Here is a 25,774-nt window from a genome sequence, read left to right on the forward strand (position 1 = left end):
CAAAACAACAAATTATGCAACTTGTCCCGATTTTCATCAACAAGAGACTGGGACACAACCACATTCATTTCCTCATTGCATTTCTTAATCAGCTGTGACTGGGCTTTTACAATACTTTGTAGAGTTAGAAATTCCGACTTCACTGTTGCAATTTCATTGTCCGTTGCATTACTTTTATTTTCAAGCACCATAACACGACTTTTAACTGTACCCAAATCGTTCTGAATTTCAAATACACTCTGCTTTAGGGTTTCCATGTTCACATTTATAGATTGGACCATTTCCAAAATTTTAATGATATTCTCTGCATTCGTTTTCTGGCAGTCCGCATTAACACTCGTATCCGAATTACTAGTAGAATTCATAACCGGATCCGATAGCTCAGCTTCTGTCCGGTTGCGTTTGGGTCTGGCTTTCTTTCCCATCCTGACTTTACCAAAATAATATGTCACCTACCTTTACAAAAACTTATTTTTTACCCACGCTAGTTTACAGCGTGCAATTTGCATAAACCGTTAAAAGGGCACGGCTAACACCACATCAGGATTCCTCAGGAACTAGCTCGAACGTAGAACTCACTCCTTTATATGCAAGATTATATTGTAACAATTAATTTAAGCAATTATCACGCTATTATTCACATAAGTCTACAACATGGCATAGCAACCGTTGTATCCGGGCAAAAGCAGTCAGACAAGTTTATCCATTGACTGCTGAATGCGAACTGAAAGGTTAAATTTACTGTCACCATTTCACCTTCACTGAAAAATTCGATTTTTTGGTTAAAGACAGTGGATGGAGTGAAGGTGTAAAAAGTAGAAAAGCGATGGTGTATGGTATTATTTTCTAATTGAAAAAAATATTTGGTAAGTTGGGGATACACGATGTAAAACTAGGATTAGAATACTATTGATCGTGTTAATGGACAGCTGTCATGAGAAAGAGGTGAGTGAAGCAAATTATGCATACAGGGATGCGTGGATTTTAAAGGAGGGAATCGTGGACAGACGCACAATAAAACTATGTGTGTTAAAATAATCATAAAAAACAATTGTATGAAAATAATGATTTTTTTGGGGGGGGGGTATCGGGATATTACCCGAAATTTAAGTTACACAGTATGAAGTTGAATGAATCACCGAATTGCATTTTGTCATTTGCATTTTATTGATAAATATATGCATTTTGAACAATGTGCTTTAATGTTTCAAAACATGGAAGAAAAATGAAAATAAATCACTAAAATAACACAGATAACTGGAAAGCTTTAAAAAAAACTAAATATTTAAAATACAACGATATTGCTCTGAAACATGGGCCCTACAAAAAGCTGGGTAATATATATTTGACTTTTTTCCGGAGGAGTTATTTTAAGACTTGAATGATCGAATATTTTATCATATCGATTTGTTTATCTTATATTTTATTATATTCTTCTGAGTACATGTTATATTCTATTATAACAAATAATAAGTTTTGTCGAAATTTCCTTTGATTCTATCGTCTAGGGCTATTACGAAAGAAAGGTTTGCGATGATTATGTCGCGTTTTATGAATAAAGAATGAAAGGTTTGCGACAAGTCTTCCGATTGGATGAGAAGGAGTCATAAGAAGGAGGAGCTTCAGAGGTGGAGTTAGACATGAAATACTGAGCATGATGGCATGGAGGAGGAATCTGCGCAACTGTCTTGTCTTTGGGGCACCTCTTACTGTCATAAGTTGTCAGTAGTAGCATTATTTTGCTATTATTATTATTGGTCAATATATTCTCTGTGAAATACTGGCGATCGGCTTTTAGTATAATTTTATGTTTTAGGTAATAGAAGCGGGAGTGAAAGTCCAGTTCAGCGAAGCCGAGCAAGGAAAGTGTTGTCGGAATCTGAAAGTGAAGGAAGTGAAGATGAAATAAAGTAGGTCATTTTCTATAGTTGTCATGTGTCTTATATATTTGCTATAGAAATTTGGGAATGGGAAAATTTCTTTGAACAAAGCTCTTATGTAGCTGAATCATGCAGCATCATATTGTATGCTGCACTCATCCTTAGTTAGCTGCCTTATAATGAAGCAAGTCCATGTAATAAGAGAAAGTTCACTATTCTTTGATAATTTTTTTTTGCATTAATTTGAAGTTGAGCTCTTAAAGGATGTGACACCTTGTTCCTTATTATTTGGCTGTAGAAAATCGTTACAAAAAATTCTGAAAACTACTTAAAAACTAACATAAATACTTATCTTAATAATAAAATTGCATCGCTTCACTTAACCCCCACTCTCCCCGTCCCACCGATTGATGAATATACAGCTTAATATAAACTTTTACGCTATTTCTTATGACATTGCGACTCTTTTCTTTCCATCGATTGATTAGACTTTGCCCTAAAATAAAAAAAAAACGTTGAAGAAAAGATTCGCGCTATTGAAAAAATAAATAGTTCGACTATGCTAAAGTGAACTGTATATTTATCTGTCAGGGGGTTGGGAGGAGGGGGGGGGGTAAAGGAAGCAATTCTCTTGTAGGAATGAGATTAGTAAGTATTTATGATTATTTTAAGGTAGTTTTCAGAATTTCTGATAACCATTTCTAATAAGGAACAACGTGTTACCGTAAAGGTCCCTTTGAAAGCTAAAAAAAAAAAAAATTATGAAGGAAATGATTAGTATATTTAGAAAGACCATAAAAAGACACATCTACCTGCCGATAAGTCATAACAAAAAAAAAATTTGCCATGTTCTCTTCCAACTTTTACGTTTAGTTTTCAGCATACTGCTAACTTGAACTAGAATTTCTATAAACTATATCTTTATCCTTTGTTTTTTAAAGGAATTTCTCTTTCCTCAATCCATCAAAGATTTTGGAGCAATATCTATATTCAGCTTTATGGTAGGATCTTTTCTGCTGAATTGATTCTTATGATATTCCTCTCAAGAGTATTGAGCTAACCAGATCCTTAGTCCTTAGTTGCTCCTGTGCCGCCAGAGGCACCCAGTTCATCCAGAAAGGGCCGCCAATCATCCCTCATATGTGCTGCTGTCCAGAAGTCTTCTCATTGGGCTGCACTGTCGAATTGATAAACTTCAGGTCCCGCTGGTATGTACGTCGAAGTGTATTTTTTGTCTTTCCTCTTCGTCGAGTTCCCTCTGGTTGCTACTTGAGTACCGTTCTGGGGAGTCTATTTTCCGCCATACGGATAACGTGTCCCACGTAGCGCCATTTTTGGTCATCCAAGCTAACCAGGTAGCTTGGGCTAAAAACAAGTTCTTGAATTTGATGTGTTTTTAATCGTGTCACATACTTTACCATCTCAATTTATAAATTACGTAGTCTGCACATGCAGTGCGAGTTGACATAGTGTCTGGTTCTTAGAATCCTCCTTTAGAAATTAAACTTTGAGCCTTAATTAATTGTAACTTGTATGAATGAATTGACGTTTATTTTTCTAGGAAAAGGACAAAGAGAGCTGTCACAAGTGAAAACGAAGAAGATTCTGAAAAAGAAAAAGAAAGACCAGTTGATGCAACCAACCTATTTGGCGATGAAAGCGATCTAAGCTCATCAGAAGGAGAAGAAGGCAAGAAGGCAGAAAGTGAGGGGGAAGGAAGAAAAAGTGAAGAAGAAAGTAGAAGGAGCAGGAGTAGAAGTAGGAGCAGAAGTAGAAGTAGAAGCCCTTCTGAAAGAAAGACTCCTATTCAGGAAGAGGGCGAAGTTGAACCACCTCCTGAAATTAGGATTGAGGTCGAGGTGGGTGTTATTCTTGTGGTTTTAATCCTCATTGGAACAGATAAAAATTATATCTCTTTCTCTTTAACTCACTCTCTCACTTTCTTGTTCTCTGTCGCGCTTCCTCTCGCTCTTTTCTCTCTATTCCTTAGTTTTAGTACTTGAAACATCAAACACATTTTGTAGTTCTGCAGCTTCTGCTAAAATCAATTCTGTAAGCTTGTGAAGCATTTGCTAAATATCTATCTGGTACCCTTTTTTACCGGCTTTGTAGCTGGAAAACTTGGAATCTTCTTATATTTTTCTCTACACTTGAAGTGGCTTCTTCCATTTGTATCCTGCGGTAAATTCGCAGAACTAATTCTGTCTGCACCATGAAGGAAATTAGCAAAGTTTATGTTATGGAGCTCTGTCTAGTCTGTATTTTCTGTTTCGATTATAGATTAAAGCAGGGTGATCGATTATCTTCGGGTTACTTTTAGTATCAACAAGAGCAGAAATCCTGCTCAAGCCATCTTAAGCCTATTACCTCCAATTCATTGTGTATTCGTGCCTACAAACATTATACTGCTGTGAGGATGTAATCCGTAGTAGATAACTTAACTGGGTAGAGGTCTTTCATTCTAAAGAAAGCCCACCAAAAAAAAAAAAGGATTTATACGGCAATCAGAACCTAGTGCAAAACGCTGTGTCGTTTACTAGTCTATAATTTCCTTGAGGGGTGACGCTCCTTTAGGCAAACTCGTAAAAGGTTCTCGACGTAACACCTTAAATTAGGTATCATTTTCTTAGACCACACTGCCCTTCTATGGCGAACAAATAAACGTCCAAATGGGGATAAGTCCGTTTATTTTGACAGTGAAAAACAGGTACAAAAGTCCAGATATTTCTACCATATGTACAGCGACCAAGTAAGCCATCAACCGAGGAAACACCTTTAAACTCAACATTTCGTTTGAAATTAAAAGATACGGAAGGCTTTGCCACCTTCATTGAAAATTTGTTTTACTTTTGGGAAAGATTAAAGAAGGAAATTCACATCAAGACTTTGAATTAACTTTGTCAGTGAACTCTCTCTGAAAATAATCTAGTGAGTAATCCGCAAGTTCGTTATTTTGTGACTGACCCAAAAAATTATTTATTTTGTTTTGTATAAATATGCTAGTTTCAGTTTTATTATTTTAGTATTTTTACTGATAACGGTTTTTAATTGCCGTTTTACAGTTTCTGTTTTAGCCAAAGACGGTTAGACGGTGCCTAGTCCTTCCATAGACTTCATTCTCTGTAGATGCAAATTCAATGGTGGGATTCAGCTTAACCCAAGGGGAGAATTAACTAATGTGACTTTGCTGATGGTATTGCTCTTCTCACTCATTATCCAGAAGACATACAACAGAATATAAACGAATTTGAGTGTGTTGTCAATGCCATTGGACTGTAGTCAGTGTTATTGTCAAAGGCGGTGATTCTCGATATTGGGAAAGGACTTCTGGTCTATGGTGAAAAAATTAAAAACGTGGTGGAGTTTAAATATCTTGCCAGCATCGTTTTCCAAGATTCTAATTGCGAACGAGAAATTTTATGTCTAATAAAGCTGGTCGGTTCTGCCTTTAGTTACCTCAGAAATGTCTGTAGGAATAGGAAATTTTTCCAGAAGCTGAAGATTAGGATATACGGCAACGACGTTCTGTCTATCCATGCCTATGGTGATGAAACCTGGGGTATCAGTGCGCAACAGGAGAAGAAGCTTCAAGGGTATGTTTAAGGTTGATATGGAATATGCACTAGACGGAAAAGTTAACCAATGACGAATTTCACCGTATTACTACCCGTACTCCCATCTTTGAAATCATTCGAAGACGTGGCTGGATGTACTGGGGATATATTGTACGGGTGGATGACGGAAGGTTACTACATGTTAGGCTCCGGAAGTCGAGGAAGTCTAAAATGACACTGGGACGATTCTTTGAAAAGTAGGCAACATTGGCAAGGCCTTTGCTTTGCTAGAGAAATTTTGGCTGAAGGCTTGGGAGAGATCAAGCTGACGATTTACTGTTGCTGCCTTGTGTTCCTCCAGGCACAGGAGAACCTAAATCCAATGTCTTCTGTTGCCTTTAATCTGTTTTTTTCCTTTTTTTCTTATTTTTATTCTGATCGAAAGACCTAAGATGAATGATCTGTAGTAAAATTCATTGGCCAATGAATTTCCTGTGGTGTTTTCAACTTGCCTAAGGAGGAGCACCTTACTAGTTTGGCCACAATGAAATATCTGCTACGACCACTGCCACCTTACGACAACAGCCAGGTTCGATGCAGCAACCCCAGGAAAAATACGAATTCTTTCTTAAAGTTGTGACCTATTTAGATCGTATTTGTGGCCACAAATGTCAATTTACCAGATCTAAGAAGGAAAAAAAAATCATGTAACCGACTTTGAGGCCAGGACCCGTTATGGCTACGAGGCAAGCTTATCTAAATTGATTCTCATTGTTACTTATTGTGTAACCGCAGACACCATGAGCCTCTTCTGGATGTCAAGGCGTCACCATAGATTTGATACAACCACCATGGAACCTTTTTCAAGAACTATAAATTTTCTAAAGAAATGTCAACATGCCAGTTAAGAAAAAAAAACAACAAAAAAGTAGCCGATTTTGGAGCCGGGCCCCAGCACTCGGCATGTGGTAGACTTATATATATTGATTCTCGTTGTAAGTAGAAACCACCAAATGAGTCAGCTTTGTTTGCTACCTTGGGAAATTGGAGGACTCCCCAGTGAAAACAGAACGTTGAAGGGTTCCAATGACTTATAATAAACAGTTGTGTTATTTATGACATCTTTGTAAGTTGTACTGGGTTTTCCGCCACATTTTGTTGGCGTCGAAGATTGTAGCAGCGTTGTTCTTCTAATGTAATATTTCTTTCTTCCTCACTTTCATTTTTGACTCGTTCTGATTTTTGCTGTCGCTTGTCTTCTAACAGCACAATTCTTTGTTTTCATTCCATTTTTGACACGTTCCGATACTCTCTTTCTCGGAATTGCTTGTAATTCTCACTGCCCCTTATCTTTAAACCGCATATTTTCTTGTTCTCGCTGTGGCATATCTTTTAGTCGCATATTTCTTTGTTTTCCACTTTTGTTTTTGACTAGTTTTAACTCTTGCTGGCCCTTATCTTCGAACCTTGTATTTCTTCGTTCTTCACTTTTGTTTTTGACGCGTTGTAATTGTTCTGACTGTATATATTTGTTCTTCATTTTCGTTTATCATTACTTTAGACATTTTTACAACACCCTTTACCTTAGCTGCTCGGATTGTTCTTGCCTTGTTTGATGGTTTAGGTTGTCATTTGTCCTCTAGGCATTATGAATTTACTTAAAATGTCTTTTGTAAATAGACTAATTACATTTGGTATTTTATACTTAGCTATGTTCCTTTTGTAGTGTTACATGCATAATAGGTATAACAACAATACGTTTACTCCGGGGAGGGGATAATGTAATTTATTCTCTTGAAGTGTAGTCACAAATATGGCGTCAATCATGTGATTTTTCTTGTCAATCATTTGTTTCTTGTGTAGTTTTGCCTACATCAAAGACATTGAAAACGATGCAACCACTACTGAGGCATATATTACGTATGTATGTTTTTCGAATGTATTTATTTAAATGTGACGTCATTCGCATAAATCTTTATATATGTACCTATATAGATCGTTTTTTTTGGGGCCAAGAATATCCCAGGTTAAAAATTTTCCCAAAAAAGTATGAAGCCGTTTTCGAGAAAAAATACAAAAAAACACGATTATTGCTCGTTTAAAGAGATAGTATATCAAATCAGCTGTTTTTTTCTTATTCCAGGTACCAAGAATCAAGGCAAACTTAGGTAGTGAAATTCACTTTGTCAAACTGCCAAATTTTTTGTCAGTTGAGCCGAGACCCTTTGATGCTGAAACTTATGAAGATGAAGTAGACGACGAAGAAACTCTTGATGAGGAAGGAAGGGCTCGTGTTAAACTTAGGGTATATACCTATTTTATTATAAGGTTAGCTTATAAATAACTAATTGTTAGATAGTCGTATCTAAGTGAGAATTGCAGCTTGAATATTGTTGAGGTATAGAAAATAAAATCAAAAACGTATATTGCTTACGGCGTAGCACAGTTTAAGTACGTGCTTGTTTTAAAAGCAGAATCTGCCACTTAAAAAGGACATATATTTTATATTTGGAAAGGATACTCCCTTTAGATGTTTGAAAAAAATATTATTTAGTAGAGGGTTATTTAGTACTACTACTACTACTAATAACTCACTGCAGCACCAAGCCGCCTGAGGCCAACATAGCTACGCGCACTCCTTCTCCAACCTAATCTATTCAAGGCCTCCCTCTTTATACCTTCCCAGGAAGTTCCCATTTCCTTCAAATCTTTATTTATGACATCCTCCCAACCCAGACAAGGACGACCTGCTTTCCGTGCAGCCCCAGACGTTTAGCCAAAAAGGACAATCTTCGGCAATCTGTCATCCTTTGTCCGCAGAACGTGGCCTAGCCATCTCAACCTTTCCTTCATTATTGCCCTAGAAAGTGGGATTGAACCATATTTTTCGTACAACCTACTGTTTGAAATACGGTCAGTCAGCCGGGTACCCCGAACAATCCGTAGGCAATTTCTTTGGAAAACATCTAGTAAATTTTCATCTGCTTTTCGGAGTGCCTATGCTTCTGAGCCATATTTGACCACTGTCATCACTGTAGCTTCCAATATTCTAATCTTGGTTTGCAGATTAGACTTATTACTTATCTTTCTATTCTTTCAAACTTTTTTTAACTGTGACAAAACACCCCGAGCCTTAGCTATTCTACTTTTAACATCTTCACTGCTCTCACCGTCTTTAATAATAATACTACCAAGGTAAGTGAAGCTGCCAACCTGATCAATCTTTTCGTTAACCAACGTCACCCTTTCATCTTCAATTATTCCTATCCTTAGTGACTTAGTCTTCTTCACATTAATTTTCAAGCCTATTCTAGCACCCTGAACTCGCAAAACCTCTAAACCCAAGCCTGGTATTCCACGTAAAAATTATGGCCTTATTAACTTGATGACCAAAATAAAGTGGATCGTTACTTCAAAAGGGAAGAATCAACCTGTAATTTTACACTTTTCCTTCACAAAAATGATGATCTCGACCATTTAAAGGTCCCAGAGATAACACCTTACGAAACGTGATACACCCAGTCCCTACATTCATCCTCAACAGCTGCTTGAATGCTCTTTCTTTTTTATTTAGCGACAACTATGGAGGAATTAGTAACATTAAAATTATGAATATTAATGGTTTCATCTTTTCTCTAGTATAAAAAAAGGTAAAAAAAAGGTAAAGGATACGGCATTAGACTTTACAGTCCCTACCGGCGGTGCTGATCTCCGTTTCTTGGCCCTTCAGCCAGGAGGTGCAATGGGGGGTTGGGGGCAATCGCACACCCTTCCTGTTTACCTTCCCCAGATTTCTCCAGGTACCCATTTAGAGCTGGGTTGACTCTGGCTAAGCTTACAGAGTCACGCCACTGACCCCCGTCCCAAACTGAAGAATTGGGTACACTGGGATTCGAACCCGCGTCTTTTTGTGCTGGTATTTCCATTTGAAAATCTTTGGTTTCCTCTCCCTAAGGCTGTTCTAAAATACTTTTCATTTTATACAAAACTAATTTCTGTAAAGAATTTTTCATTTTTTGTATGCAAATGTGACTCTCCAATCTCCTTGAAATATCTTTCTCACCGAAAAAAATTCCCGCAAGTATGTCTTATTCTTATCTCCTCATTTTAATTTTGAGGACAAATGATGTTACCTCTGTTTTTGATAACTTGTTGATAGGGATAACTAATGGTGATGATGACTGATGGTGATAATCAAGATACTGATGGTGACGGGGATAATGATGTCTCCTCATTCCTTTTTTTTGTGTCAGTTTATGTTTCCCAGTACGCACTTTGTTTCGGAACAGTGCATTTGTGGTGTAAAACTGCCCTGTGGCACGATTATCAATTTTGTTTCTAATGAATCCATTTTTTTATTTATTTATTTCTTTTATTTTATTTTTTTTAATGCTATAAGGCTAAGCAACCCAATTGTTTGTCTCTTTAGGATATTGGTATGCTCAGTGCAGATACAAAAGAGACATGGTCGTTTGGGGTAACTTGAACAAGACTGTCCATCAGCCCTAAGTAATAGTCAGCCCCATCAGCATAGGATCCCTTCGGTAGTATCCTAAGTGATGTCATCTTTTTACACAGACACCAATTTCTTAGAAGTGCCATTTAGTGCTATCCAAACTGTATATATTCTACTTAAAAAACTGTGTGGTAAGCAACCAAACTAAAAAATTTCATTCCAATAATTGTCAGCAGAAGACGTATATGTTCAATTATGCTCATGGAGTTAGGGGTGAGGGCAAGGGAAAATGGACATAGACGAATTGAAGCTTTATTTGTTAAGGTTTTCTTGTTAAGGATTTGTTAATTTGTTAAGAATTTCTTATTTGTTAAGCTTATTTTTATTGTTTATTTGGCCTCGTTTTCTTTTTCAAGCACAAATGTAAAGAAATTCCATAATTAAAGGAAACAATATGATTGTAAAAAAAAGTTTCAAAGATTCATCTCTTACCAGTACTTAACTATAGACGCATAATAACGACAACGCAAAATAAACAATTACAGAATCAGCTATGTTACTACATATTTAGATGGAATAATTTGAATATAAATGTTCAAATAGAACAGTTCATATATATATATATATATATATATATATATATATATATATATATATATATATATATATATATATATATATATATATGTGTGTATTAGAAAGAATGAATAAATATGTTTGTTCAGTTTAATTGATAATTGACCTGGTTTCATATTTGGTTTGGCAGATTTATTTTTTAATTTCTTTTAATCAGGATTAACTACTATCTAATGAACAAGGAAAATTGGAAATTTGTTATGTCGTCTTGTTTTATTCACAGCCACTCTCTTTCCTCCTTAAAGTGTAGCGCCCTAGTTTGATATTATTGCTGCTTAATTTTTAATATTTTCATTGATTTATTTTTGGCCGAGCTCCTTCGTTTCCATGCTAAACGGGTTTAAGCATAAATCATTGATACATTTCTAAAGGATAATTATTTCATAGAGATCATAGTACAGTATATTTTTGTAGGTTGAAAATACGATAAGATGGAGAAATGGGATTGACAAAGAGGGTAATTTGATTAAGGAATCAAATGCCAGAATTGTTCGCTGGTCTGATGGCAGCATGTCCTTACTGGTTGGAAGTGAACTTTTCGATGTTTATAAACAGCCGTTGCAGGTAAGTAACTTTTGTGTGTTTTAACTAGTGCAAGGGAATAGTTTCGGAAATCAAAAAAGCCTTTTTTAGCTCAAAATACCCCAAGTATGGCTTGAATAACACTGCATTTTTGCTGTCACTTTTTTTGCTGTCTGCATAGTTTGCTGTGAATAACACTGCATTCTGTTGTCACTAAAGTGTAATATTATTCCTTAAGAATGGTTCCCAGCTGAAAATAGTCTAAGAACCGCTTGAATTTGTTCGTTATGAATAAACAATGCATTTCATTGTCATTAATATGAAATATTTTTCGAATTGTTTCCAGCTGAAAATGTCCCAAGAATTGCTTGAATTAGTTTGTTATGAATAAACAATGTACTTCATTGTCACTAATATGCAATATTATTCAAATTATTCCCAGCTGAAAATACCCTATAAATTGCTTGCATTAGTTTGTTATCACTAATATGCAACATTATTCCAGATTATTATTTCTCTATAATATTTGGTTTCTTGAAGTGAAAGGTACTGAGGTCTGTAGTTCTTGAATATCTTATGGCTGTTTTCTGCCTGTTTAGGTAATTGCTCTATTATTATTGTAAAAAACGATTTTAAACCAGAAAAATAGCATTCCGAGATTAATTGTTAGATGCTGACCTCAAATTTACTTTATATTTTACATTTAAATGTCCTTAACTCCCAGTTATTCCCTGATCTGAAAAAAAATATTACGTAGTATTGTCGCCTAAAGCGTTTATTCCTCTATAGTACTTTTATTGTCAGAATCAGTCGGTTTCCGATCATCAGAGAGAGTATTCTTTTTTTCTGTGTTATGCCTGAAGGGAATTTAGTATTGTATACAGATTAAGAGATTGCGCATAGTTACTAGGTTTCAATAAAATTGGTAATTTTAAATGTAGTTTTTCAAGTATACCCTTGCGGATTGAGTGGAAACTTTCAGGAAAATTTCGATGTTTTTTGTGAGGTGGGCAAGGGATAGAGGGACAAGCAGTTTTAGGGGAAGGGAGTAAAGTATTTTCTTCCCCTGTCCTTGCAAAAGAGTATGCTCTACCTCATTTTTCTTTTTTGTTCCTGTCGCCCAGCAGACTCTGACTCATTATCAGGTCTGTTTTAAAACTACTTCTGTAATCTAGTCTTATAGCAAGTTGAATCCAGTTTGAAAATGGTACTAGTATTCTAAATCAAGAACTGTAAGTTACTTTTTTGTAGTTTTACATTATATTTATTTTTGTTGAAAATACCGGGTAAATCTAATTTGACTAGTTTTTTTTTTATATTAATGGGTCACAAAAAAAAACTAAATATAGAAATCTGTAATACTAGCAAAACAAAATTGTATATAATACTAACAATATCAAAATAGGTACCGATGTATATCAGCGACTAAAAAATATGCAAAGAGATGTGGGAACTTGGTATAATTTTGTTATTTAAGAATCGCTCAGAAAGTGAATTTGTTAATTTACAATGGGTATCTTCCTAGTTTTTTAATTTCAAAATTGGATTCTTTCTGTTTAGAGACTTAACTTTCAAATTCAAAATAAAATAGTCAAATTTCTGAAATTTAAATTATTAAATTCAAACTTCAATTCGGCCAAGTCGGAACCTCGTGTATCTTGGTCTCCCTGTAGGCTCATCTATACGCCACACCCGGTACCTCCTTATTGAACATCTAACCCGCCGCATTTCCGCCTCTTATGCGTCAATAATTTCCTGCAAGTTCATACTCAACCGGAATTGTTATCTCTTTTCAACACGATTCTTTAAACTATGTCGAGTCTACCTCAAGGATTTATAGCTTTCAGTCGAACTAAGAAATCTAAACTAACGCCTAAGAAGGAGGTAGTTTTTTATGTGAAGCGAAGCTTTTACGCTATAATGATAATGCGTGGCCAAGCATCTACAAATACTGCTACCTAGGGCTTCAGATTCCTAAAATTTATTATAGTACCAAACCGGTTTAGGCAGACCCCTCCTCTCTCACCCTATTCTTTTTAAGCTTCATTCTTTGGTCCCTCCCCATTAAGCTCTTATCCCATTCAAGTCCTTTCTTATGATATCTTCTCGCTGCATTCAAAGATGTTGTGATTTTTTAGGCCCAGCTGGATTACCAGAAAGCCTCATTTTTGGCAACGTATCATCCATGAAAAATAAAATGTGACCCTCCCCGCGACATCTAGTGATCCTCCCTGTAATGTATTTTCTTTAATATATGATTTGCCTTTTGCCTTTCGCTTTTTTTATGAGTCCTACATCGTGGTTTTTCAGAGCACCCCACCGCCTGGTCAAATCGTTTTCGTTCAGCCGAGCTAAGTTGCCAGAAAGGACGTTTTTTTGGCAACGTATCATCCATAAACCATAAACTGCGACTTAAGCACGTTGATCTTTCTTTCATTATAGCCATGGAGAGCGAGATTGAAGCGCATTTTGTTAAGCTTTATGTTTTATATACGATCATTCAAACTGCCTCCTAAAACCTTACTTCAACGATTAAACGCTGTTCTGAAATTTGTCCTTCGAGGGGACAATTTTCCTGTTCCAGCTTTGCCGTTTGCTAAATCCTCATCAGAATGTTAATTTGTGGTGGGGTTATGTATCATGTTTGGTAGTTGGCTGGTCTTAATTTGATTCTAGTGTTTAGTGCTAGTGTTCTCTTTTATTTCTTACAAATGTTATTTGGACACTTAAATAGTTATTTGGGACTCTTAAATAGTGCCTGGAGAGTTTCAAGTTGGTCTAACATTTCTGTCTTGGCTTTACTCTAATAAGCCATGACTTGGCTAAGCTCAAGTTTTTACTCACTTCCACCAAATTGATCAACTTAAAAATCCAATGCAATAAGAAATATTGAGCAACTTCCAACTCTTATACAGCAATAAAGTCAAATGTTAGTCAAATAAGAACTCAAAGAATCGGGAAGTAAAAGCAGTAGCCTAACTAATTCTCCTTCTACGCAGATGTTTTGAAAACGATCTTATTTTTAATATAAGACGCAAAAAAGATTTCATTCCTGCAAAAGGTTGTATTATCAACTTTTGTTTAATTAAAATTAATAAGTCATTTTTTCTTATCCTTTTAGTCACGTGACAGGTCATCGAAATAGCCATAATTCGTATTGCAGGTAATTAAATGATTTAAAATTCGTCTCTTGACAAAACACATGTCTAACGAATCAAAATAGATTTCAATGCAGAAATTATTAATCACCTGTATCAGGACCCCGTGGGGCTTGATGACACTTCGTTACTCTTTAGTCTGGAGGTAAAAGTGTAAATTCAGATAGTAATTTTCAGTGCTGTCACTTACTTGAAGTACTTTTACTTGAAGTACTACTTAAGTAAAATTTTCCATTACTTGTACTTGTACTTAAGTAAAAACTCTAGGGTGTACTTATTACTTAAGATACTTTTAATGTACTTGTTTTTCAAATACTTTACTTTTGACACGAAAATTTTGTGTGTGTGTGTGCTTTGGCAATGTACAAGAAAACATCCCCTTTAGATTTAGAGCAAACTCAGATATAGCTTTTGTGTGTGTGTGCTTTGGTAATGTACAAGAAAACATCACCCTTTAGATTTAGAGTAAACTCAGATATAGTTCCATGCCCTGTTTTTGGATATGTAATAAGGTGTTTGTTTTTGACGAAAAAAAGTACAGAATGATTAACACAGTTGGTTTAATTTTTGTTTTAAAGTTATATAACAAATAAAATTGAAATTATTTCACAGTTCACTGGTTGACAGTGAGCTAAAATCCCTGGTTTTGTGCTAAATGTTGCATACTGTAGTCTATTTGGGCTTATATTTCTGACATTAGTGTTTAAGGTTTGTCATCTCGTCAACTGAACCAGATTTCTACCATTTCATCACCTTTAGGACCATATTATTGGTAAAACTACTGAAGCTATGAATATTTGCCCATCTAAATGTTGTCTGCAATAAACAAGTCAAGGGAATTCTAGCTGGATCCAATGCAGTGATATTTTGTCAAATTTGTTCCAGCAAATTCAGGTATTCAGACGAATCTGACTTCAGATTTGTCACTCCATTCATAAGTTATAAGCCCTACTAAATTAAAGGAAAACTCAACTTTCTTAAGACTTGAAACCCTCTCCCCCTCGCCCTATTTCAGATAGGGTTTGCGATACCAGAACTTGATATGAGCCCTGATCATAGGCATCTTTGGTCTAGTTTTCATTCGGGTCCGTTACTCCATTTGCAAGTTATACTAAATTAAATAGAAAACTTAAATTTTTCAGGAATTAGAACCCACTCCCCCTTATTAATTTTGAGCTAGGATCTTTATCTCAAAACTTGATATGTGTCATGGTCTTAGGCCTCTTTGGTTCAATTTTCATTCAGATCCATCACTCCAGTCGCAAGTTACTCTGAATTAAACTAAAAACTGTTTTTAGCACGTAAAGCCCTCTCCCCCCTGTTTTATTTGAGCTAGGGTCTTCATCTTTCAACTTGATGTGTCTCATGATCCTTGGCACCAAATCTGGCCATCAAAATTTTCATCCAAATCCAACCAGCGGTTCTCCCCCTTTACGTGATTACACAGACGGACGGACTTAGGTAGCCATGTTGGCTCACTGGATCCAAAAAAAGAAAACAATAGCATATCATCATCCAGGCATCATCACCTATTTGGATGGTGGAAAATATCCATCAAGATAGGTTTTTGAGATCTGTCTGTCTGTCCGCCCGTCTGTGCAATCGACTATAGCGGGAGAACCGCCAATCAGATTTGTATTAAAATTGAACTATTAGGATTAAAATTGAGCTTGATTAGGGCGATGGGGCTTTAGGTGTTAAAAAAAATTCGAGTTTTTCATTTAATTCACTGTAACTTGCAAATGGAGAGATGAATTTCGATGAAAATTGAATAAGATGCCTAAGAGTATATATGCCTTGAGTTCTGGGATGGAGACCCAAGCTTAATTAGGGCGAGGGGAGGGGGCTTTAAGTGCTAAAAAATAGAGTTTTTTGTTTGACTCAGTTTAACTTGCGAATGAAGTAATGGATCTCAATGAAAGTCAAGCCAAAGATGCCAAAACCATAAGACACATTATGTTTGGAAATGAAGACCCTAGCTTAATTAGGGGGAGGGGGCTTTAAGTGCTAAAAAAAAAGTTGAGTTTTTCATTTAATTCAGTGTAACTTGCGAGAGATCGATGGATCTCAGTGAAGATTGAACCAAAGGTGCCTAAGACCGTGGCAGGCATCAAGTTTTGAGATGAAAACCCTAGCTCAAATATAACGAGGGGGGTGGGTTTTAAGTGCTGAAAAAGTCAAGCTTTTGGTTTAATTTAGTATAACGTGCGAATGGAGCAACGGATCCAAATGAAAGCTAGACCAAAGATGACTAGAATCAGGGCTCATATCGAGCTCTGATATCACAAGTCCTATATAAAATAGGGCGAGGGGTAGGGGGTTTCAAGTTTTAAGAAAGTCGAGTTTTCCTTCAGTTTGGTAGGGTCTATAACTACTTCCACCCATGGCTTGCCCAAAGCCTAAAAATAACCCTTTTCCAAAATAAGTCATACTGAAGCCAACCTTCAACCAAATATTCCATCCCTAGAGAAAATTACTTTGTATGGCACACGTGAGTGGGAGGACGGTTAATTTGGAAAAATTAGATCGGGTCTTAATTAAATTTGATGTTTAGAAGGATATCATGTCTCAGAGCTCTTATTTTAAATTCCGACCGGACCAGGTGACATTGGAGGGGGAAACCTAAAACCTTGGAAAATGCTTAGAGTGGAGGGATCGGGATGAAACTTAGTGGGAAAAATAAGCACAAGTCCTAGATACGTGATTGACATAAACAGAACGAATTCACTCTCTTTTGAGGAGTTGGGGGAAGGGTTAATTCTGAAAAATTAAAAAAAATGAGGTATTTTTAACTGACGAAGGAGTAATCGGATCTTGAATTTCACCGGATGAAATTTAATATTTGGAAGGGCCTCGTAACTCAGATCTCATGTTTGAAATCCCGACCGGATCCAGTGTCATTGGGGGGATTTGGGGGGGGATATCTTGGAAAACACTTAGAGTGGAGTGATCAGGATGAAACTTGGTGGGAAGGATAAGCACAAGTCCTAGATACGTGATTGACATAACTGAAATGGATTTGCTCTCTTTGGGGGAGTTGGAGGGGGTGTTAATTCGGAAAAATTACAAAAATTGAGGTATTTTTAATTTAAGAGCGGGTGACCGTTCGTGAGGTATTTTTGAATTTGATATTAAGAAGGAACTCATGTCTCGGATATCTTATTTTCAACCCCGGCTAGTTCTGGTGACATCGGGGGAGAGTTGGAGGGGGAAACCGGAAATCTTGGAAAACGCTTAGAGTGGAGAGATCGGGATGAAACTTGGTGGGTAGAATAAGCGACTGTCGTAGATACGTGATTGACGAAACCAGACTGGATTTACTATCTTTGGGGTAGTTAGGGGAATCCAGTGCTTTGGCGAGTCTGGTACTTCTGGACGTGCTAGGACAATGGAAATTGATAGGCGTATCAGGGACCTGCACAAATTGACTTGATTAGGTTGATTTCTCCGATTCAACTATCTGGGGGTAAGGGAGAAGGGAGGAGGAAAAATTAGAAAAATGAGGTATTTTTAACTTGCCTGTGGGTGATCGGATCTTAATGAATTTTGATATTTAAAAGGACCCTGTGTCTCAGAGCTCTTATTTTAAATGCCGACCGTCATTAAGCCCCCGATCTTTCATTTAAATTAGTCTATTGATTCTTATAATTTTGCTAGAGCTCATGCTATATGAGCTCTTGCCTCTTCCGACTTCGTCACAAGTGCCATATGAGCTCTTAGCTCTTGTTTTATTCCTTTTTTCTCAGAAGATTTTCGACTTAGTCTCATGGTTTTTGCCACTTCATGGTTTGAAAACTGCTGCTAGAAATGGATAGGTTGCAACTTCTGCCGTATTGTCTTCTAGTATATTTAGATGTGTGCTTGCATCGTCCCTGCGTCCCCTTAAAAGTTCTGTTTCTTACGGTAATATTGATTTGTCTTCTATTGCATATGCAGACGACGTTCTTCTTGTTGCCCGGACTCGCTGTGGATTGCTTTCCAATTTTACTACATTAACCAATGAACTATCTAAGATTGAACTGTCAGTTAATGCGTCTAAATGCGAGTTTATTTGTTTTAATAGCCCTTATGTGGTCGCTCCATTCGTTGCTGGGACTGCAATTCTGCCATGTTCTTCTTTAGTTAGTTGGCTTGGTCTGTGTTTCGGTCCAGCACTTTCCACTACCTTTTCATCCCTAGTGAATCTTTCCTAGATGGCACGAAAACAGAAAATAATTACTCGATTTTGTATAATAGATATGCCTTCTTGGATTCGGTCTTCCAGTGATGATTTATGTAAAAAGACTATCTACTTTATTCACGTTTACGACCCTCTTGCTGCTCCTTTTTATTGAGCTTTGATTTCTCTTATTAAAAAAGTCTGCAACTGACTCACTTGGCTCCTTACTTTTAAATTTGAGTTTTTTTTGTTGCTAAGGTTTTTACTTATTCAATCAGAGAATTAACTACTTTATTACCTTTTATCTGTTTTAAAGCCAATCCAAAGTTTATTTTTCTATTTTCAATATTTTTTCCACCATTCCGACATGTTTCAGAATAACCCTGTATTTTTTCAACCATGCCAGATTTGACTGAACACTAATCGCCAGAAGTTCAACTCTACGTGCACTGTATTAATCCTGTCATATTTCTTCAAATTTCTTTCAAGCCGATGTATTGAAAATTGGTTCAGATTATTTTTTGGACTTCGTTGGGTGTCTACCAGCCAAATAAGGGAAAAAAATATTTTTATTATTTTTTTATAATTCCCACATGTTTCAGAATAGCCGTGTATTTTTTCAAACGTGCCAGATTTGACTGAACACTAATCACCAGAAGTTCAACTCTACGTGCACTGTGTCAGTCCTGTCATGTGATACCAAAAATTGATATCAAGAGGTTTTTCTGCAAATAAATTAACTTGGCAATTTAAAAAATTTAGTTTTCATTATAACGAACTTTTAAATAAATATCAAAAGAATTATCTGGAAATACTTAAAGAAATTTTCAACTAATTTCGGAGGTTTGACAAATGATGATGCAGCGCCATTTATTTTGAATTGTGTTTCTAATAGAGCGGATTTTTTTTAAAAATAGCCACATGGTAAAGATGAATTCTATAATTTTTTAGTTCATTAATTTTTTTTTTGCAATGTGTTAATATTTGTGATTTGGTAAATTTTATCAAATTTAGTTTACCTATTGTTGCTAAAAAGAGGGATATATTAACAGGATAAGCTTGTTTTGGTGTTACTTGGTTGTTTTACATTTACTGGGTTTTTTTTCATAGGCATGTATTTTGGGGGTGATAACTGACACGGGGATGCCATGGATATTCTGTGGTAGCCACAACACTGGGCTGGGTAGAGAATTTAAAGTGGCAAAACCCTATAGGCCAGTGTATTCTCCTGATGAGCCCTTGTGTTGGGTTGTTGCCTCTGAATTATTTGTCTTTATTATTTTTTCTATTGTTTGGTAAATGAAGACTTATACTTATTGACGACATGACTGCCTGTCCATGGATTATTCTTTATGGTTGATTGTGTTTGGCTATGCTGTTTGACCTATGTGATAGTATGGATGAGTAGGGTTAAGGCCTCATTCAAGTGCAAGTTCAAGAGTCAGTAAACCCGACAATCTATTTATATGCACAGACAATGGGACAGCGAAGAATGTTGTATATTCGTAAGTTTTACGTAGTTAAAAACATATATATATATATATATATATATATATATATATATATATATATATATATATATATCTATCTATATTCACAGGTAGGACACAGGGACACAACTACAATGGCACGTAACTAATATGGCGCGTAACGACTATATACTTATAGAATAAATATATACGCATAGAATAAATACTTTAAGTAGTACTTGAAGTAATACTTAAGTACAATTTTGGCAAGTACTTGATATTTGATACTTAAGTAAGAATTTGGAAAGTACTTATTACTTGATATTTAAGTAAAAAAAACAATGAGTACTTAATACTTGATACTTAAGTAAAAATTTGGAGTACTTGTTGCAGCACTGGTAATTTTGCACACATGCAGTTGAAGTGAAAAAGAAACTATGTACAATATGTTTGAATAATACAGGCCTATGTCACACAAGCTACGTTAAAAATTATTCCTTTCTAATTTGAATTTTATGGCTTCTACAAGTTCCTTAAAAAAGTAATACACAATAAAAAAGATTCAACTATTCAAAGCGATTTAGTGCAGTCAAAATCGTCCTACCCCATGGGTTATTATAGGCTGCAGCCAGGAAGTACCAAAGTTTAAGAGGCCCATCCTTAGTTTTTGAAAAGACAGTTAACCTTAAGGATTTTGTTATTAGAAACCAAAGACTGACAGGATCAATACAACCAATTATGGTATATAGGAGTGCGGTTTTCGATGTAAAAAGTAAAGACCAAAAGTAAAGACAATACCATCTAGTAGTGTCTAGGGTTATTTTAAAGCTGAAATTTAGGCAGGGTAGCTACCTTCCAGGAAGTTATAAAGTTGGTAGGCTGAAGGATGAGAATTTGAGAAAAACTTTCCAGGATCAGTTGAATGATAAACTGGAGAGTCTAAAATCTGAAATAGTAGAAGATGGGTCGATTAACTTTTTGAAGAATAGTTTGTGAAGTCGCAGATGGTGTCTTGGGGAGGAAATTTAAAACCCAGCTATGAATATTAGTGAAAATGCGTTTAAGTTTGGTAGAAAGGAGGAGGAAACAAACCCTTATTGTACAACGAAATAAGGGTTTGTTTAAGGAAATAAGGTTAGTAGGTGATTTCGTATTGAATTAGGAGTCAAGCAGGGTTACATTCTATCCCTTTCTATAGCCACTGACGGGGGTCAGTAGCGTGACTCTGTAAGCTTAGCTAGAGTCGACCCAGCTCTAAATGGGTACCTGGAGAAATCTGGGGAAGGTAAACAGGAAGGGTGTGCGAAAGCACAGGATGGCTGGCCCCCAACCCCCCATTGCACTTCCTGGCTGAAGGGCCAAGAAACGGAGATCAGCACCGCCGGTACGGACTGTAAAGTCTAATGCTGTATCCTTTACCTTACCTTTCTATATAGATAATTTTGATGAAATTTGTCTTAAGGAGCACAGCGAAGATTATGGGATAATATGGGATGAAATGGGGAAGTAAAACTTTCCTAGACTTAGTTTATGCTGATGATTTGCGCATCATAGATGAAAATATTTGCAGAATGAATGAATTTTTGGAGGTTTTGAGGGTTCAGGGTGCAAGAGTATGTTTGAAAATGAATGTTAAGAAGACTAAGTTTCTAAGACTGTTAATAAGTAAAGAAAAAACGTGATGTTGGGTAACGAGAAGATTAGTCAAGCGGACAGCTTCACATACCTAGGGAGTGTTATTAGTAGGAATGGGGGGGGGGGTTGCAGTGAAGATGTAAAAAGCGGAATAGCCAAGACCCAGGGTATTTTTCTACAGCTGAAAAAGGTTTGAAAGAATAGGAAGATAAGTCTGCGAACCAAGATTATAATATTGCAAGTACAGTGATGACAGTGGTCAAGTATGGTTCTGAAGCATGAGCGCTCCTGAAGATGGAGAAGGATTTGCTGGATGTTTTCCAAAGATAATTGCCTATTGTTCTCAGCACCTGTCTCGCTGACCGTATTCAAACAGTAAGCTCTACGGAAAATGTGGTACAATCCCACTTTCTAGTGCTATAATGAGAGAAAGAATGACATGGCTAGGACACGTTCTGCGCATGATGAATGACAGATTGCCAAAGATCGCCCTTGTCAGCCAACCATTTAGGGTCGGCTGTAATAGGGGAGCTGTAATCGGCTGTATTAGGGGAGGCTGTAAGGAAAGATTTAAGGGAAATTGGAGCTTCCTAGGAGGGTTCAAAGAGGGAGGCTTTAAATAGATTGAGATGGAGGAGTTTGCGTAGCTGTTTTGGCCTCAGGGGGATTGGTGCTGCCATGAGTTGTTAGTAGTAGTAGTAGTAGCAGCAGAACTGAGTAAAATGTTTTCAAATAGAGTAGTACCTTATGTTTCACTTTGCTTAAAACGAAAACATGCTTTAAGTTAGAAAATCTTAAAATATTATGATACAATGAAAGAATCCCCTTATTTCAGGTCAATTTTGTAATAGTTGAGGGGCCTCAGTCTGATAAGGGTTTCAATTTGACATAGTGTTCACTCTTATTCCCATATTTCGATAAAAATATTTGATTAACGCCAATTTTTAGGATAAACGTAAGGAAGTATGCTCTATGTGAAAGGGATCTAAATTTCGTCGCGGGAACCTGCAAAGTCTTAATCCAGCCCTTCATGTCGTAAATCAAGTCGTTATAATCAGAAGTTGCTGCTCCTTGGTGTAAAGCTTTTATACTAAACATGACAATGCAAACCTCCAATAGATGTAAACAAAGATATTATGATACGCTTAGGATAATATTACCCTTTTCATGTGTTTCTTATTTTTATCATTTCCAAGAAAGGTGGGGATTTTAAGAATCTGGTCGATTGGCTTCTAAATATTTCTAAGATGGAAGGAGCTGACAAACTCAAGCTGTGACTTAAGCTTAGGTCGTCTGTATCATTTTTCTTTTTGTAAGTCGAATCCGATCAGTGTCAAATTTTCGGGTGATCACATCTGTTCATTAGGCAAGGTGCTGGATGCCAGGGACAATCTTTTCTTTGAAAGCTGTTTTGGAAACAGATGACCATGTCGAAGACGTTTCGAAAAAGGGACCACGCTCACACTAGATGATCTGTCACAAGAGTTGAATGATACTCCTCTTGGTTTTCCTGCTCAACGACTTACTTCAAACGAACCAATTAGAACGATTTAATTTTGCCCTTCTCCCTGGTACTCGCGTTTATGATGGCTACCTTGTCATACATAAGTGAGAAAGAGAAAAGACTGTGAAGATGCAGCAAGAGGAACCTTTTTTTTCTATTTTTTTTTCCTTTTTGGTTTTTTAAGTATTTGACTTTTTTAAATAGAAAGTGACCAACGTTTTATTTTTAGGGTGACCACCATCATCTGTTTATTAGACAAGGTACAGGGCTGCAAGGGCAGTCCGTCTTCAAGACAAAACTCAGCTTTCGTCCACATTCTACTGACTCATTTACACATAGAAAGATGACTCTTTCATTGGCTGATAGGTCTACTAAAGGCTCTACCATTAAGATGTTGGATGTTGTTGGGTCAAATCCAGAGCACGAAAAGGAAAAGAAAATCAAAGAAGCCGAAGATAAACTAAGGGCATCTGTAAGAAGGTAAGTGATTTCATCGGCGCCATTTTTTTTTGCTTTAATTTTACTTATAACTCTTTTTTTTATAAATATCGTCAGACATCTATCAAAAGATCCTATTTTTATTGAAGTAAATTGTACAAGTTTTATGGTTTTAACTTTTTGGGGTTTTCTTCTGTCGTTTGGTGTGTGGTTGACGCGCTAGACTTGAAGTCTTTTGTCTGTGAGGACAGAGGTTCAAGTCCTAGTGTCGCTGGTTATTTGGTTTGGAACGGGGTGAGTGGCGTGATTCTGTAAACTCAGCCAGAGTCGAACTAGCTGTAAATGGGTACCTAGAGAAATCTGGGGAAGCTAAACAGGAAGGCTTAGATAGCTGGCCCTCAACCACCCATTACACTTCCTGGCTGAAGGGCCATGAAACAGATATCAGCACAGCCGGTAGGGACTATAAAGTCCAGTACTGTATTCTTTACCTTTCAAAATTACTGGTACGATCACATTCAAGGCTCTCATGGGCCATGTGTTGGCCGTTGCTTCTATAAAGCCTTTGAATGTTATTGCATTTGGTATTATTGGTATTGACTGTAATAAGTGGAAAGAACCTCTATATTGTGGAAAATCGGAGTTTTTATAAAAAAAAAATCTCGTGAACATTAGCTGTACACAGGCCAGACCCTTTGGAAGAATCAGAGGATTTTTTTTTGCGGGAGGCGTGTCAATGTATAGATAATAGCATTTTTAAGTCACTGTTTTAAAATTTCCCCTGGAGAGTCGGACCAATCTAAGGAATCACAAGCTTAACAACCCCCCCCCCTCCTCTCCTATGTGCTTGTACTCCAAAAAGATTGTATTTATGTGAAAAGACGACTAAACTGAGGTATAAGTAAAAGAAAAAAAGAAATCCGATCTATCGTACATTTTTGAAAGAACCTAACTTTAACTTACTTTAACCTAACTTTTTGGGACAAACTATTCCACATGGGCAGGAATTAAATAGGGATCTTGGTGTTGACACCTCGGAATGGTATTCACGCCTCACTTGGTGCTTACGTCTCAGAATCACAGGAAAGAAAGTATTTAGTATCCAAACTTTCATAGATTTTTACCTCATCCAAAAAGTAGTTAGCGATTGCGGCTTAGGAATTTTTTTGGATTCAGTACCGTCCCTCGTCCCCCTCTTTCACCACCCCACAGAAAATGTTGCTTTGGGTGCTGAGCCCCTATAAAAAAGGGGGGAGAGGTCTCTGGGTTTGTCAATTATATTTTCCAGCTTTCCATGGCTTAGTTTGATATACTCATTTACTCCCTTTTGTTTTTTTTCTGCGCTTTTAAAATAGGAGATTTTGCCTATTAGAAACCATCAGTCCATATTTTTATCTTTGGAATTCTTTTATTTGATGGTACTTCGCGTCTATTTCTTTGTGTAATCGTTTCGACCCCCAGAAGAATTGCGATCCTTTAGAAAAGGAGTGACAAATGGTCAGAAAAAGCTAAACTTTTACTTAAAACAATGTTGTTAATTAATTAACATAATATATATATATATATATATATATATATATATATATATATATATATATATATATATATATATATATATATATATATATATATATATATATATATATATATATATATATATATATATATATATATATATATGACGAGGGGGGGGGGGGTAAAACAACACCGGTCTGATGCTCCGAATTTGAACTTTATCCATTAAAAAAGTGTGATTTTTTATTTAATTTATGTTTTCTTTCAAATTATTTCATTATGTGTTAGCTTGACATAGTAATATTTGTATTGGTATTTCCTACAGTAGCATCAATCATAGTACTCATAATATCTAAACTCAGTAACATCTTCTCTAGTTTCTTCCATTTCGTTAACGTCCTCCTCACCTTCCTATCGATCACTTGCACTTCCACCTCCATGATCAGTATTTCTGTGCCAATCAAATTGTGTTTTGAACCTCTGTAGAAATGGAGCTAAATACAGATACCACATCATCTCTTGAACTGCTCTTTTTCCATCGTTGATTTATCATTGATGTTAATTAAATTATTGATTTAATTAATGGTAGGTAATTAACGGTAATCCCTAAATCTATGGCCACCCGGTTATGTGAATTGCCATACATTGCACCTTTCTTTTTCAGTAAATCAAGGAGGAAAATGTCATTTAATTTTTTAGGAGTAACCTTTGAGGGAGGAATAAACTCGGGCCCCGGGAGGTAGATTCTGCTGTCAAGGTAGTGCAATACGAGAATCTAGGAAAAATATATTTAAATAAGGATGAAATTGATAACTTGTTGTAAAGTATATTTATTAATTGATTTACTA

The 25,774-nt window shown here is 36.2% G+C and overlaps 1 protein-coding gene across 1 annotated transcript in view; it reads left to right on the top strand.

Annotated features, from left to right (window-relative positions):
• Positions 1-25,774, top strand: part of LOC136031349 (another transcription unit protein-like) — a 58,666-nt gene that overhangs the window by 26,577 nt on the left and 6,315 nt on the right. The window contains exons 4-8 of the mRNA XM_065710843.1: positions 1,817-1,910; positions 3,442-3,739; positions 7,578-7,739; positions 10,941-11,090; positions 23,203-23,453. Of these exons, the coding sequence (XP_065566915.1) occupies positions 1,817-1,910; positions 3,442-3,739; positions 7,578-7,739; positions 10,941-11,090; positions 23,203-23,453 (955 nt within the window). The remainder of the gene's footprint in view (positions 1-1,816; positions 1,911-3,441; positions 3,740-7,577; positions 7,740-10,940; positions 11,091-23,202; positions 23,454-25,774) is intronic.

Source organism: Artemia franciscana, chromosome 9 (assembly GCF_032884065.1).
Source record: "Artemia franciscana chromosome 9, ASM3288406v1, whole genome shotgun sequence".
Lineage (NCBI taxonomy): Eukaryota > Metazoa > Arthropoda > Branchiopoda > Anostraca > Artemiidae > Artemia > Artemia franciscana.